Here is a 15,806-nt window from a genome sequence, read left to right as displayed (position 1 = left end):
AACTAGCCAAGCAAGGGCAAAACACTGGAATCCTCCTCAGTGTAAAGTTTTGATGGGTATCCCTAACAGTTGAAATTTTTCCTAGCCCATGTCCTGGGATATATTCAAGAGTATGGGCTGGAGATTCCCTCTGAAGGCACTAAGATGCAGAGCATTGGAGGGGGCCGCAGCATGCTGGATGGTGACACTTCACAACGTGAATGCACCGAAGCTGAGGAACTTCAATCGTTTCATGACAGCAATTCGAGGACTACCTAGCTGACTTTAAAGTGAGGAACAACATCAAAACCATGTGTCAGGGCTGCAGAGTGATTGCGGAATACACAGAGGAATTCTGTGATCTGGCATGCTGACTGAATGACTGGCCAGATGATATCCTCATCAGCTGTTCAAGGATGAGTTGAATAATGCCTGTACAAAGCCTGCATCTTGAGGAGAGCCCCATGACCCTCCATGCATGCAACATCCTGGCTGAGGTGAAGATCAACCAGATGCACAATAAGTATCATATGCCCCTGCCATGGAAGATGTTACCTCCAGAGAAAAGAGAGACCACGAAACTGCAGAACCCACAACTAGGCTTCACCGCTTGTTTTAAGTGCTGCCAGGAAGGGCACTGGACAGCAGAGTGCAAAACCAGCTGTCCTGCCAAAAAGACCACCCAGGGCTTGGGGGGGGGGAAACTACTAAGGCGCTGCAGAGAGTTTGGGAGACCTCACTGGAAGTTGAAGTTGAAGTTGTCGAATTCACCCATCCGCAAAAAGAGGCAAGAGAACTCCGACCCTGCCAAATGATGACCAAGGACTAACTGACCCTCTCTCTCATGACAACTCCCTAGTAAGTGGCCCAGTAACGATTCCCATAGAGCTAAGCTTCCGACCCTCTGGACTGAGTCACCTTCCAAGGAGTATTGCAACCTGAAAGAGGTGTTTAGTGAGAAGAGGTTGGATGAGCTCCCCACTCACTGCTTGATGGACTCTACTATAGAGATCTTGTGTGGAGCCAAGCTGCCTAAACCAAAATTATACTCGATGACCCTGGGAGATGAGCTACATCTGTTCACTGAAAAAGAAACTTGCCTGCAGTTTCATCCAGCTGGCCCGACCAAGGGTGGCCATGCCCGTCCTGTTCCATGAAAAGGATAGGACGCTTCATCTATGTGTGGGCTATAGGCAGCTTAACAATGTTTGTGTGGACGTCTACCCCCTGCCTGGCTAAGGGCAGAATTTTCACTAAGCCGGATTTGCAAGAAGACTACTAGCTTGTGAGAATCAAGGAGGGAGATAAATGGAAAACTGCTTTCAACTGCCAAATAGGATGCTTCCAGTTCAAAAGTGCTCTCTTTTGGCCTTCAGGGGCCCTTGCCATGTTTATGTAGCTAATTAACTAAGTCTTATACAAACATTTGTCCAAACAGATGTTGGTGTATTTAGAGGACATTTTAATTTACACTGAAATGAAAGCTTAGCATATGAAACTTGTGAGGGCAGTGCTCAAAACGTTGAGGGCTGCTAAGCTGTACATTAAGCTTGTTGTTAGTTGCAAAGTCGTGTCTGACCCATCGCGACCCCATGGACAATGTTCCTCCAGGCCTTCCTGTCCTCTACCATCTTCTGGAATCCATTTAAGCTCACACCTACTGCTTCAGTGACTCCATCCAGCCACCTCATTCTCTGTCGTCCCCTTTTTCTATTGCCCTCAATCTTTTCCAGCATTAGGCTCTTCTCCAGTGAGTCCTTCCTTCTCATTAGGTGGCCAAAGTATTTGAGTTTCAACTTCAGGATCTGGCCTTCTAAAGAGCAGTCAGGGTTGATCTCCTCTAGGACTGACCAGTTTGATCGCCTTGCAGTCCAGGGGACTCACAGGAGTCTTCTCCAGCTCCATAGTTTAAAGGCCTCAATTCTTTGGCACTCAGCCTTTCTTATGGTCCAACTTACGTCAAGCTGTCCAAGTGCAAGTTTCATCAAAGTAAAATAGACTAGTTGGGTTATGGCATCTTGCACAAGGGAATTGAGATGGACCCAAAAAAAATCTAACCGGTGCTTAATTGGTCTCCCCCTCAAACCAGGAAGCAATTGCAGGGCTTCCTGGGTTTCATGAACTTTTATAGGAAATTTATCTCATTGTTTGGTCAAATAGCACTGCATATCACTAACCTGTTAAAGACAAAAGGAGAGGGGATTTCCGGTTTGCTGCGCAGCCGCCATGGATGGATGGGAGACTTGCTCCCTCTCCCCCTTTCAGTTTCGCATTTCTGGGGGGCCCTGAAAAGGGCTGAAAGTCACCCTGAAGAGGCAACCAGCAAGGAGGAGCTCTCACTGAATCACGGGAGAGCAGCAACTGCCCCATTAGAGCTGGCAATCCCTCCAAACCGGAGGATGAAAGGACCTGCCATAAAAATATGGCTTTTCCCTAGGCTGCGGACATTTTCCACTATGCAACCTTAAAACAGCGCGGAAGAGACTGGGTGAGATTTACTTTCTGTACCTGTATAAGCTGCTAAGCCTTTTCCCCCCTGTGTAACCCTCCCTCTAGAAAGAGCGGCGACTGACTACACAGGGGAGTTTAAAATGTTGAAAAAATAACTAGATCCCAATTGGAATTTTATTTCCTAAAGCTTGTGGACTGTAAGATATTTTACTCTTTATTTTTTGCTATCTATTTCTGTTGAAAACGTGTGTTTTTTCTTACAAACAAGAAGAAAAACTAAAAAGATTAAAAAAAATATTGGGACTCAAAGGGAAACTGTAAAGGGTAAAGGCAACACCGTGTGGTCAAACCTGGTATCTCAATCTGTTATTCTTCAGGGGCTTGGCCGATAGCCCAGAAAACAGATAAGACATTTGCAACCTTGAAAATTTTGAAACAACAGCTGTGAAAAGCTCTGCTGTGCTTCCTATTCAGAAAAAAAAAGTTTTATTTCTTTTGGATTTCCTAATTGTAAAGCATAAAGTCTAAAATACCCATATGGAAGAAGATCAGGAACAGAATTTCCTGATGGATAAAGATCAACAAATTCTTTTAATGTTGAAAACAATTATTCAAACTCTCATCACAGCCCATGAAGAATTAAGAGGCTAAAGAAAAGAACAAAAAGACAGCCCAGATATGAAAGCCTAAACTTTGACCACAACTAAAGAACAATCTATACAAAATACAATAGAAAAAGTGGAACATTTAAATACCATGACAGAAGAATTAATTGCTCAACAAATACCGACATTTGAAAATCCAGAAAAGACACTGATAATATGGAAAAAAGGAAAATGTTTCCTATGTAAATCAGAAGGAATTGGAGGATCCAGAAAAAGAACAGTTGGAAGAGAAGATAACCAATTCAGAACAACCACATCGATATAGAAAAATAAAGAGACAACCTGTCAGATCTACTAGTCGTCTCAAAAACATGGTGACCGGATGGTTTTGTCAACGCCAAATAACATATATGACAATACAAGATGATTGGTTTGATGAGCCAAAAACAAGGACATGGAAAATGACTTGGCAAAGAAAAAAAGGTAGAATAAGACTGAAGAAGAATGGAGTTTTGACCGTCTTATGAAAATTTAAAATAGAATATATTTAAATAGATAAGACGTGTATGTTGAATATAAGACATTTCTATGAATTGAGATAAAGAAAGGTTTTTGGTCATTAAAACTTAGTAGCATAAATACTAATAGCTAAATTTGAATATTGACTTGTGTATAAACAAAGAAATTTGTGTATAAAGGTCATGTAAAGGTGAATTGGATACTGATAAGCTAAAAACCTATTGATCAAAGTAATAACAGGTCTATATGGAATGTTAAAAACAAAAATTATTAGTTCAAACATGAGATAGCAGATACAAAGAGAAAGAGAGAGGAAGTATTAAATATTGAAATAAAAAGAAATTTTGATTAATAATTTAAGAAATTCAAAAATTAGCAGAAAATAAGGATATCATATTGTTTTATTAATTTGTCGATATCTAAAGTGAGAAGTTAAATAGATGTGTATTCTGAATATTAGATTTTGTGAGGAATGTTGATAGAGGAATTGGGAGTATTCAAAATCTTGGGAATGATAAATATCAAATGTTAAATTTAAATAGTGGAAATTAAAATTGAAAAAATGTATTAGATCATTGATTGTTTAAAAGATTATATGTTAAAACAATTAGAATATATATATAAACTAAAAACTATTGATATATGTAAGAAAGTTATGTTTTATGTGATTGATAGAAAAAGAATTGTTTTAATTTACATATGGACAGTATATATTAAGGGGAAGAGAGAGGAAATGTTTACGGTAGTAGTTTGAAATCTGTATTAATGATATATGTATGTAATTGAATGATTACCACCTAGCCACCACGTTGCTTTTCAAATATGTGAATGTTATATTAGAAAATCAATAAAATTTGTAAAAAAAAAAGACAAAAGGAGAGGATAAACCAAAGCCAAGCCAACCCCTGAAATGGTCTTTGGAATGTCAGGTGGCATTTGAGAAGCTCAAACAGTTTGCAGTTGAACCTGTTTTGAAGCCTCCTGACCTGAACGCACCTTTTGTCATCCAAGCCAATACCACTGTGTTGCTTCAGAAAAATGAATGCAGCCAGTTGCAACCCTGCACTTACACCTCCCAGAAACTGTCTAAGCAAAGGTGGGCAATATGTGAGAAAGAAGCTCACATGGTACAGTGGGCACTTCCTCAAAGGCAGCAAAATGCCTTTTGAAGTATGGACTGATCATTAAAAACCTGGAGGCACTAAAACCCCCAAGGAAATTGTTGCACCAGCAAGTCTGATGGGCACAATACTTCAATCAGTTTGACTTAACACTATCTTCTTGGGGGGGGGGGGGGAGAGAAAGCCCTAGCTCAGAAGTCTCCAACCTTTTGGGCACCAAGGAATGGTGCCATGGGGAAAGGTTTTTCTGTGGACCAGAGGGGGTGTGGTTTTGAATATTGCCTGCATCCTGAGGATGGAACTTTGCTTGTTTGTGTGGCCCATTTGCTGGCATGCTGTGGATCAGTGCTGATCCACGGACTTGGGGTTGGGGACCCCTGCCCTAGCTGATGCCCTGTCATGTATACTTCAATACAATTGTCCCAAATCAAACACAGTCAAGCCACTAATCCCATCTTACCAGTTGGCCACTCAGGTGACTACACAAGCACGAACAAAGGAGAAGCAACAGATCAATAATAAAATCACTGCAGCCTTCAAAACCATGCTGTAGGATGACAAATGATTTCAAAGTCATGAAAATCAGTGCTCATTTCAAGACGTACTAGGTTCAGAGGGAGCTAGGGTGTATGTGCCTGAGAGTCAGAAACTGATGGTTTTGGGGGGAAAGTCATGACTCCAAAACTGCTGGACATTTTGGCTTTGAAAAGACTTTACACTTAATTAAAAGGCAGTTTTGGTGGCCATCCTTAAAGAAAGACATTGAAAGCTATGTGGTTAGCTGCCCCATTTGCTCCTTGGCCAAGCAGCAGTAAAGGAAAACCCCAGGATTCCTTCAAACAGTGGTGGAGCTGTTGGCAACATGGAAAAAGATCTCCATGGACTTCATAGTGGAACTCCCTGAAAATCCAGGGAATATAGTTATATGGGTGATAACTTACCTGTCCTCTGAACAAGTGAATTTTGTCCCATGCCAAAAGATCCCCTCAGCACAGGTACCAGCTAAAATGTTTTTGCATAATTTCTGACTACATGGAACACCCCAGTGCATCATTTCTGATGGGAGGGTGCAATTCACTTCAAAGTTTTGGTGAGCATTTCTGGACTTGCTAGGGACTAATCAGGGCCTTACCTCTAGTCATCACCCCCAAACTAATGGGCGATGTGAACGTGCAAACACCATATAGAAACAGTACCTCAGGTGTTACATTAACTATGAACAGGATAATTTGAGTGATTTATTGCCTTTCGCAGAGAGAGCTTACAATAATTTGGTTTATAGCAGCACATGTTTACTCTGTTCAGAGTGGCTACAGAGCAAGAGTTTAACCTGATGCCTGAGCTACTGCCAAATGACCCCTATTCCCTCTTTAAAAGAGCGTGTTTCTCAACTAAGTAATATGTGGCTTGTGGTGAAAAACTCCCTAGTGGATGCACAGGAAGCCTGCAAAAACAAGCCGACAAGAAAGGAGTCTACCTTTCTACCCATTATCTGTAATCACTGCAACCATCAAAGAAATGGATGGAAGTATATTGGCCCTTTCCCCATAAAATGCATCATCAACCAGTGACCGTGGAGTTAGATCTGGCTAAGTTGTTCCGGTGAGTCCACCCTGTTTTTCATTGCAATTTGTTAAAATCCGAAGTCATCTCTCCCCTTAGGCCTCAGCTTCCACAATCACCTGAGCCATTAATGATAAGAGGGGGAACAGCATTTTGAAGTCCAGAATATGTTAAATTCCCATAGACATAGAGGAAACCTTCAATATTTAGTAGCCTGAGAAGATTTCCGTGACACCAGAACAAAATGGGTTGACCACTGCCACGTTAGGGCTCGTAGACTTCTCAAATGTTTCCACAATCAATATCCTGACAAACCTAAATGACCTCTTTCTATTTGTAACTGTTTTCTTTCTCCCTGTTTGTTATGTTTTGTTCTGCAGGACTGATATCTCTGTCCAGAGGGGCAGCATGTCAGGTCCACCAGTGTGTCCTGCCATTCTGTGGAGATGGGGGAGAGGGAAGGAATGTTTGCTGCCGTCTTTCATATGCTTTTGCTTTTTGGAATTAGGGAGAGGGATTGTTTTCAGAGACAGAGCACAGACTTTCTCCCAGCTGGTTCCAACCTAGCTTCAAGGCTGTCATGCCCTGAGGGTACCCTGTTATCTGCCTAGCACCTTAGCGTTCTTAAAAGAAAACCTTGTAGCATCATTTTGTCTGCTGGTGGACTGGTTGAGGGGATGGGTTTGGGGAAATGGAAGAATTACTTTAAGCTTGTGCGAGGCTCTCAGATTTTGCCCAACTTTACTGTATTCATTTTCTCTCAATAAAAGTTCTTTTGATTCAATTCAATGGAGTCAAAAGTGGTACCAGCTGGGGCAGGTCTTTACATTATATTGTAGATAAATGCTTATTTTTTTCTTCTGGGGCTGCTGGATCTTTTGGTTTACTTAGTATGTTTTGGAGGGCTTTAGCTGGTTTATGTGCCATGCTGATTCCATGTAGTTGTAATATTCTGTTTATTTCTGAAATGTTTTTGATGTATGGCAATGTTATTTTTTATACAGCGTGTGTTGATTGTATTATACTGGACTGAGTGGTCAAGCACTTTTGGATGGATATTCATTTTGTTGGAAGATGCTGATATTTTGTTTCATTTTTCTACTGTTCAGGATTGTTGCAGTGTGTTTGTGCTCGTCTGAATCCCTATTCTTATACAGCTTCTCTTGTGGGGACCAATGATACAACAATGAATCTGAAAACAATAAGAGATTTCAAACAGCTAGGGAAGAAAGTTAAAGAATTAGGAGCACAAGTGGTCTTTTCATCTATACTTCCAACAAAAGGCCAACTTCCAATGAGGGAGGAAAGGATTTTAGAAATGAACCACTGGCTTAAAAACTGGTGTTGTCAAGAGAACTTTGATTTCTTAGACCACGGTCTGTAGTACCTACATGAAGAGTTCCTGGCAAGGGATGGATTGCACCTCACAAGTACTGGAAAGAATATATTCGGAAAACAACTGGCTCATCTTATCAAAAGGGCTTTAACCTAAAATTGAGGGGGGGAGAGGCCAACTTTCACAACCTTTAGAACCTAATTCCAAGCAAAAGCCACTAGGTAACCAATCATATAAGGAGGTAGTAAGAGAAAGAAGAAGAAAAAAACCCATAATGAGGTAGGATGGGAAGGATGGAAAACCAAGTTATAAAATAGGAGATACAAAAAACATTCCCAAGACCCATAAAGGACTCAAATACCTTTACACTAACGCTCAAAATTAAGGGAACAAACAGGGTAAACTTGAAGTACTATACAGAAAGGTAGAAATGATATAGTTGCCATTACCGAAACTTGGTGGGATGAAACACATGACTAGAATGTACTGATAGAAGGATACAACTATTCAAAAGAAAGAAATGCCCAAAACAAAGGATGAAAATCTCCTAAAATGCATGAGTCAATATAACAAGAAAAAAGAATGACATTGCTATAGGCCAGGGGTGTCAAATTCAATGTCATTGAGGGCCGCATCAGCATTGCGGTTGCCCTCAAGAGGCCGGGTGGGTATGGCCAGGGTGGGCGTGGCCTACTGGGTGGGCGTGCCCAGAGTGCTTATGGCCTACTGGATGGGCATGGCCATCTCTACATCGTTCGCATCAAGGGTGTCTATGGGGGCCTGGGTAGGAGTGGGACAGATATGAGGGTCTCTGGCAGAAGGAGGGTCTCTGGGCCAGGGCCAAGGCAGTGGGGGCCGTTCCCTCACTGTTTCCAGGATGGCTTCGTGGGCCACAAGAAACCACTTCGCGGGCTGCATCCGGCCCCCAGGCCTTGTGTTTGACATGTCTGCTATAGGCGTACACTACACGCCATCCAACCAAGCAGAAGAAATAGATGAACTTTTTGCAAATCAATTAACAAATGTATGTAGGAAACATACCACAATAGTAATGGGAGACTTTAACCACCATGATATAAACTGAGAGACCAACTCTGCATCAAGTGGGAGATCAAACAGGTTCCTGACCAGCCTAGCTGACAATTTTGTCATCCAAAAGTTAGAGGAGGGAACTATACTATACTGGTCTTAATTTTTACTAATAGAGAAGTGATAGAGGGAGTTGAAACTGCCAGAACCTTGGGTGAGAGTAGACACATCATATTGGGATTGAATATAGTGCAAACACAAGCAATAGAACATAATCTAACCAGTGTCTCAAATTTAAAATAACTGATTTTAACTAAATCAGAGAGAGCCTAGGAAAAATTCCATGGATGAAAATCCTAAAGGGGAATAGAAGTGTGGGAAACTCAGAAAAATATGATCATAAAAGCCCAGTCCAACGTGATACCATTGAAAAAGAAAAACAAGAAATGCAAGAAAAAACTAGCATGGCTGCACAAAGATTTCTTTGATAAATTGAAAGACAAAAAGGACAACTGCAAAAAATGGAAAGAGGGACACATAACATAGGCAGAATATCAACAACAGAAGCTAGCTCAGGTTTGTTAAAAACAGATCATGCCAAACCAATCTTATTTCATTCTTTGACAAAGTGACTAAATTAGTAGACCAGCGAAATGCTGTGGACACTGATTTCAGTAAAGCATTCAACAAAGTAGACCACAACCTATTTCTTAGTAAGCTAGAAAAATGTGGGATAGACAGCAATAGCACCAGATGGATTTGTAACTGGCTGACAAACCGTACTCAACAGGTAGTTCTTAATGGTACTACATCTACATGGTGGGAAGTAAGCAGTGGGGTATCACAAGGCTCTGTCTTAGGCCCAGTACTCTTCAATATCTTCATAAATGACTTAGATGTCATCAAATTTGCAGATGACAGTAAGCTACAAGGAGTAGCCAACACCTCAGAAGAGAAGGTCAGGATCCAAAAAAGATCTTGACAGACTTGGGCCTTATCCAACAAGACTGAATGTGGAGAAAAGCAAGGTTTTACACTTAGGCAGGAAAAACCAAAGGTAAAAGTACAGATTAGGCAAAACCTGGCTCAAAAACAGTAACTGTGAGAGAGATCTTGGAGTGTTAGTGGATGATCACTTAAATATGAACCAGTAGTGTGCAGCAGCAGGCAAAAATGCTAATACGATCCTTGATTGTATAAAAAGAGGCATAGAATCAAAATCACATGAAGTATTAGTACCGCTTTATAAAACCTAAGAACACACCTGGAATACTGCACCCAGTTTTGATCACCATATTACAAAAAGGTTTCTGAGTTTGGAAAAAGTACAGAGAAGAGCAACTAGGATGATTAAAGGCCTGGAGACTAAAACCTATGTAGAATGGTTGCAGGAACTGGGTATGGCTAGTCTAGAGAAAAGAAGGACTAGGGGTGACATGATATCAGTATTCTAGTATTTGAGCAGCTGCCATAAAGAATAGAGGGTCAACTTATTTTCCAAAACACCAGAAGGCAAGACAAGGAACAATGGATGAGAAATTTCCTAACAGTGAGGACAATTAACCAATGCAACAGCTTGCCTTCAGCAGTTGTGGAGGTTTTTAAGAAGAGACTGGACAGCCACCTGTCTGAAATGGTATTAAGATCTCCTGCTTGAGCAGGGATTGGACTAGAAGACCTTCAAGGTCCCTTCCAGCTCTATTCTGATTGATTGGGGTTAGGTTATTACCTTGATAGTGGAATACTTGATAAGTGTGGATGACTTTTTGGTACCCTTGTGTTTCCAATTTGCCATTACAGTCCCTGCAGATCAGGATATCCAGGAAGGGTAGTGAGTTGTTTTTTTCTTCTTGTTGCTGATGGTTTTATGAGTGTTTTCTAATTGGTTCTTTTTTATTATAGTGATGGTGTCGTCTACATATATGATCCATATTTTGGGTTGTATTTGTGGAATTACTATTGATTCCAGATGTTGCATTACAATCTCTCCTGAAAGTGATGATCCTTAGGCATACATTTAATTTGTTGATAAGTTTGTCTGTTGAATTGAAATTGGATTACAATTATGTAGGAAGAGGGTTACTACCTTTTGGTTTAGCTAAAGTATGCTCTGTACAGATGCAAATATGAAATGTAATCCATAGAAACCATGGAAATAATTATTTTACTAGGGTGCAATGAAAGGAAGTCGTTAACAAATAAAGAAAACCTGGATCAAGTAGTATATTAAATAATGGGAAGTGGTGAAAAAAATCTAAATATCTAAAGAACTTTATTGAAAGTAGGAAAAGGCAGAGATAAAGAAAATATGACTTTCAACTAAGCCAGTTCTGTTTTCTGAAATTTAGCTATATGATGGATGAGTGAAAATGAACACATACAGGAAAATATTATTGAACAAAACACTTACCATGTTTCTCATCTTCTTCAAGATCTACTGTTGCCTCCTAAATTAGATAAACAGAAAGGTTTCTGAATTACAGAAAGAAGGTTCATATTAATGTGATCAATAGATTGCAGTGTTTTAATAGTTGATACTTAAAAAGGAGTAATACTTGGAACTATATTTCTCTTACCCTAAGAATATAATAAACATCATCATATTCTAACAAGATTTGATAGAATTATTCATGTTTTTGGCTGCTAAGAGGTGTCCAAATTGTTAAAGGTTCAATGAGTACATTCAACAGGTAAAATCCAAAATTATGTAACTGCAGAAAATAACTTTCCCTAACTCCTCACTATAAATCTTTTATAGCATATTTTAAGAATGTGTGGTAAATCACTTTACCTTCTGTTCCATAAATAACAATTTTATTTTATTTTATTTTATTTTAATTCCATTTATATCCCGCCCTTCTCCGAAGACTCAGGGCGGCTTACAAGCTTAGCAGTAGCCTTCATTCTATGTATATGCCTGCTTATTAGGGCTTTCATACACCCCCCAAGCGGCATTATTACAAAGTCAGCTTAATTGCCCCCAACAATCTGGGTCCTCATTTTACCTACCTCGGAAGGATGGAAGGCTGAGTCAACCTTGAGCCTGGTGGGCTCATATGTACATATACGTGCAGATTCTTTTCATTTTTCATACATAATTTTCTATGGTATTTATATACCAACAAAAACAGAAATAAAAACAAAATAACAGAAACTAAGGAAATAATAAAGCTCATATAATTTGATAATAAATTAAGTCAGTAATATCTGAATAAAGAATTATTGATTAATAAAACAAATCTATTGAATAGCTTAGAATAGAATAAAGCTGGGAGGGACTTTGAAGGTCTTCTAGTCCAGCTCCCTGCTCAAGCAGAAGAACTTCTCAGACAAGTGACTGTCTAGCCTCTTGTTAAAAATCTCCAGTGATGGAGCGCCCATGATTTCTGGGGGCAAGCTATTCCACTGGTTGATTGTCCTCACTATCAGGAAGTTTCTGCTTAATTCCAGGTTGTTTCTCTCTTTGATCAGTTTCCAACCATTGTTTCTTATCCTGCCCTCTGGTGCTTTGTTGAATAAAAAGACCCCCCCTCTTCTTTGTGGCAGGCCCTCAAATACTGTAATACTGCTATCATTTCTCCCCCATTTCTTCTTCTTTTTTTTAGACTAGCCAAGCCCAAGTCCTGCAGCCGTTCTTTGTATGTTTTAGTCTCCAGGCCTCTGATCATTTTAGTTACTCTTCTCTGATTTTTTTCCAAACTCTCAACATCTTTTTTGTGATATGGTGACCAAAATTGGTCACCATATTCCAGGTGTGGTCTTACTAGGGTTTTATAAAGTGGTACTAATACCTCACGTGATCTTGATTCTATACCTATGTTTATACAACCCAGGATTGTATTAGCTTTTTTGGTTGCTGCTGCACACTGCTGGCTCATGGTTAAGTGATCGTACACTAGGACTCCAAGGTCCCTCTCACAGTTACTGTTTTTAAGCCAGGTCTTACCCAATCTGTACCTGTACCTTTGATTTTTCCTGCCTAAATGTAAAACTTTGCTTTTCTTCACATTGAAACTCTATTGGAAGTAGTAGGCTTTAGTGATGATATCAGGTAGTGAGGATATTAGGCATTCTGTACAGCAAACTCTACTATGGAGGAAGCTTTGTATGTAGCTGTCCTCCACATCACTGTGGAGAGCAGCATCCAGGAAAAAAATATCTGTGAGGATGATTGTAACAATTGGCAGGCATCTTAACATATGAGAAAGGTGTTTCTCCAGGTAATGTTTTTTAAATATTTTGTTGTCATACTCACACCTGATTATCATCCCATTCATGAAACATTGATGACTTTATTTTCCCTTTCCACTGAAGTGATAATCCTAGAAGTTCATATACTTTTGTCACACACAAATCATAACTTTGGATCATTTGCCTCAAAAAATAAATGAACAAGTATGTTTTGACTCATTTTTAATTGGATTCTCTTTATCTAGTTTTAGAACTTAATGGGAGAACAGATCATTTTCACACAGAACTAAATACTGAAGTGTCAGCAAGAAGATCTTCCACTGATTTCAGATATCCATCAAATTCTGAGGACAAACCAGCCTAATATTTTTCTTATATTTGTCAGTAAGTGAAAAATTTTATTTACATCGATCCTAGGAGGTAGTATATGACCAGTTTTGTCCTAGTTAGAACTCTTCATATATACATCGATGAACCTATTAGGGTATTAATGGGTTCCCTTGTACATTGGGGACAGAATATAACATCCATATTTTCCTGCTCTAAGTTCTTAAGATTAGGTATATGCACCATTCTAAAGATAACTGAAAATCTATTTTAGATGAACCAAAATTAGAAAATGTCTCTATCTGTAGTTTTGAGCATTCAAGAGTTAGTCGTAAAGTGGAAAGTAACCTACTGAAATTCCACAAAGAAAATGAAAGCAGAACAGTTGACAACACATCAATGTTTTCATATTTAAATGAGAAAGCACATAAACTAACCATTTTCAGTTCTGTTATTTCAGGTAGTTGCTGTTCTGCTTTCACTATAAACTGGTCGTCCTCTTCTTCTTCTTTATCTATAATAACATTTGATACTATCTTGGCACTGCCATTTCTATAAGAAAATAAGGACAGAGCAATAATTCAGATATTAAGTTGTCATAGTCATTTTTAAGGCAGAAAATAAAGCTTTCTTTCAAAATCAGACTGTTTCTAAAAAATAGTAAAATTCAAGAATGCAATCTCCTAAAATGGAAATTTAAGGGAAATTCAAAACATACTATTTTATTCTCATTTCCCCCCTATTTAAGAACATCTGGCAAAGTGGAATAAAGGAATATCTGTATCCCTGAAGTAGCTGAGTTAAACTATATTTTCTTTGCAGTAGAATATAATTTGTAAATTATTTCTATTTTACTGATTATAATTGTCATATATGAATGAGCCAGACTGGACTCCACTCCAAAAAACTGAATCCAAGCACTTATTTTCATTGTTTCTGAACCTTCTGTCTGCTACTACACTGGATATGGTAGCATTCTACCAGCCTTGTGCAAGTGGATGTCAGTGAAATGCCAGCAGCCCTAGACTCATGCAATTGATTTTTCATCTGTCATCATGAAGCTGGTAGTATTCTTGTAATGTTATAAATAAAAATTATAGAAATTACTATGTTTCTGACAGATTCAAACTTAACAAGTCACAGTTGATAAAACTAATTACAAATATACTGTCAGAATCCATTTATATTCCATTCCTAAACCCCTATCTGTGCAACCCTAAATCTCACCCCTTACTGGATTCTGCCATTCCCAAGGAGGAGAAGAGAAGATGTTAATTGGCCATCCCTATCCATTAGATGCAAGGTTGTTTATTCAGCCTGCCTGGAGGCCAACATCAAAGACTAGGGAAAGAACCTTTGAACTGAGAAGAACAAAGAAAGGGGGGGGGAGAAATTCTGGTTTGTATCTCCGATTGGAATTTGAAGGGGAAGAAGCAAATGTTGTAAATGCATGGAAGTTCTCTTTTCCCATGGAAGGTTTTGACACCTGAACCTTAATTGATCCGGGACTGACCAAATGGACTGAGGGGAGGGGTTTTTACTCAGGGACACTTTAAAAGTATCAATCAGTGACACAGTTTCCAGATCCTGTCTAGATTATCCACTGTCAATCATGTTTCAGTAAAAGTTCCTGCTTGGACAATCCTGTCTCCAAGAGTTCTTCTTTCCTAAGATGTGGATTGGGGTGGGTCCTGACATATAAAGATGGATACAGAAAAGTATTAATAAAAGTAGAACTTACTACTTTATGAATTATAATACTGAGGGGTCTATTTTTATCCTTCCTTCACCTATGGTTAGTATATTTATGATATTTATTACTGTGACTCTTTAGGTTTTTATTTGTATTTTATTGACTATTTTATCTTTTGTATGCTGCCCAGAGTTGCCTTTGTGGAGATGGGCGGCTATATAAACTCCTTGCAGTTATATGGATGAACAAAGGTATTCCCATAACTGTCTGCTGGGTATAACATTTAGCATAACTCATAACATTCTGAACTAGCTACAACTTCCAAGTGCTTTTAAAGAGCAAGAATTAAAAGTCTTCAACAATGGGATTTAAAACCTAGAATAACAGGATTAGAAGGGAACTTGGACGTCTTCTAGTCCAATTCCTTGCTCAAGCAGGACACCTTATACCATTCTGGACAAATGGTTATCCAAGAATTTTAATAGGATAGTTTTCATTAGTTTTCGTATGCACAATTAAAAGAAAGATTTACTATAGATAATAAGGCAACTGGAATTTGAAAGTGAATTTTGTACACATCATGATAACTTATAAATTTGTATATATTATATATTTGTTGAAATCTGAAAAGGAAGAAAAAGAATTAGCATGCATGATAAAATGGGCTAAGAATTTTGGTTATAACATACAGATGAATCAAAAGGAAAGAATATGTTTAAAATTTATGTTGAATTATAATTTGAGAACTTTTATAAAATGATGCACTGTTGATACATGACACCAGAGAAATTATCCAACATGTATAAAGGTACTTTTAGTCAATGTTGAAAATGTGAAAAGCATGAAATGACATTGTATCATGCATGATACAATTCATTAATTGTATCATGTATCATTGTATCATTAATATATGAAGGTAGATATGATATATTTGGAATTACTGAAACTTGGTGGGATGAAACCCATGACTGGAACATACTGAAAAAAGGATA

The 15,806-nt window shown here is 38.7% G+C and overlaps 1 protein-coding gene across 3 annotated transcripts in view; it reads right to left on the bottom strand.

Moving 5' to 3' along the window:
• TRAF3IP1 (TRAF3 interacting protein 1) overlaps positions 1-15,806 on the bottom strand; it is a 153,601-nt gene that overhangs the window by 30,235 nt on the left and 107,560 nt on the right. For 2 of the 3 annotated variants that reach the window (XM_081338874.1, XM_081338875.1), the window contains exons 11-12: positions 13,559-13,673; positions 11,014-11,050 (exon numbers count right to left, since the gene is read on the bottom strand). In XM_081338874.1, coding sequence (XP_081195000.1) covers positions 11,014-11,050; positions 13,559-13,673 — 152 coding nt within the window. Of the gene's footprint in view, positions 1-10,453; positions 10,642-11,013; positions 11,051-13,558; positions 13,674-15,806 lie in introns of those variants that run through there. The other variant, XM_081338876.1, reaches the window with a different exon arrangement.

This window comes from Vipera berus, assembly GCF_964194415.1.
Source record: "Vipera berus genome assembly, chromosome: 1".
Lineage (NCBI taxonomy): Eukaryota > Metazoa > Chordata > Lepidosauria > Squamata > Viperidae > Vipera > Vipera berus.
Note: the sequence above shows the minus strand (reverse complement) of the source record. Positions and strands in the feature narration are given on the sequence as shown.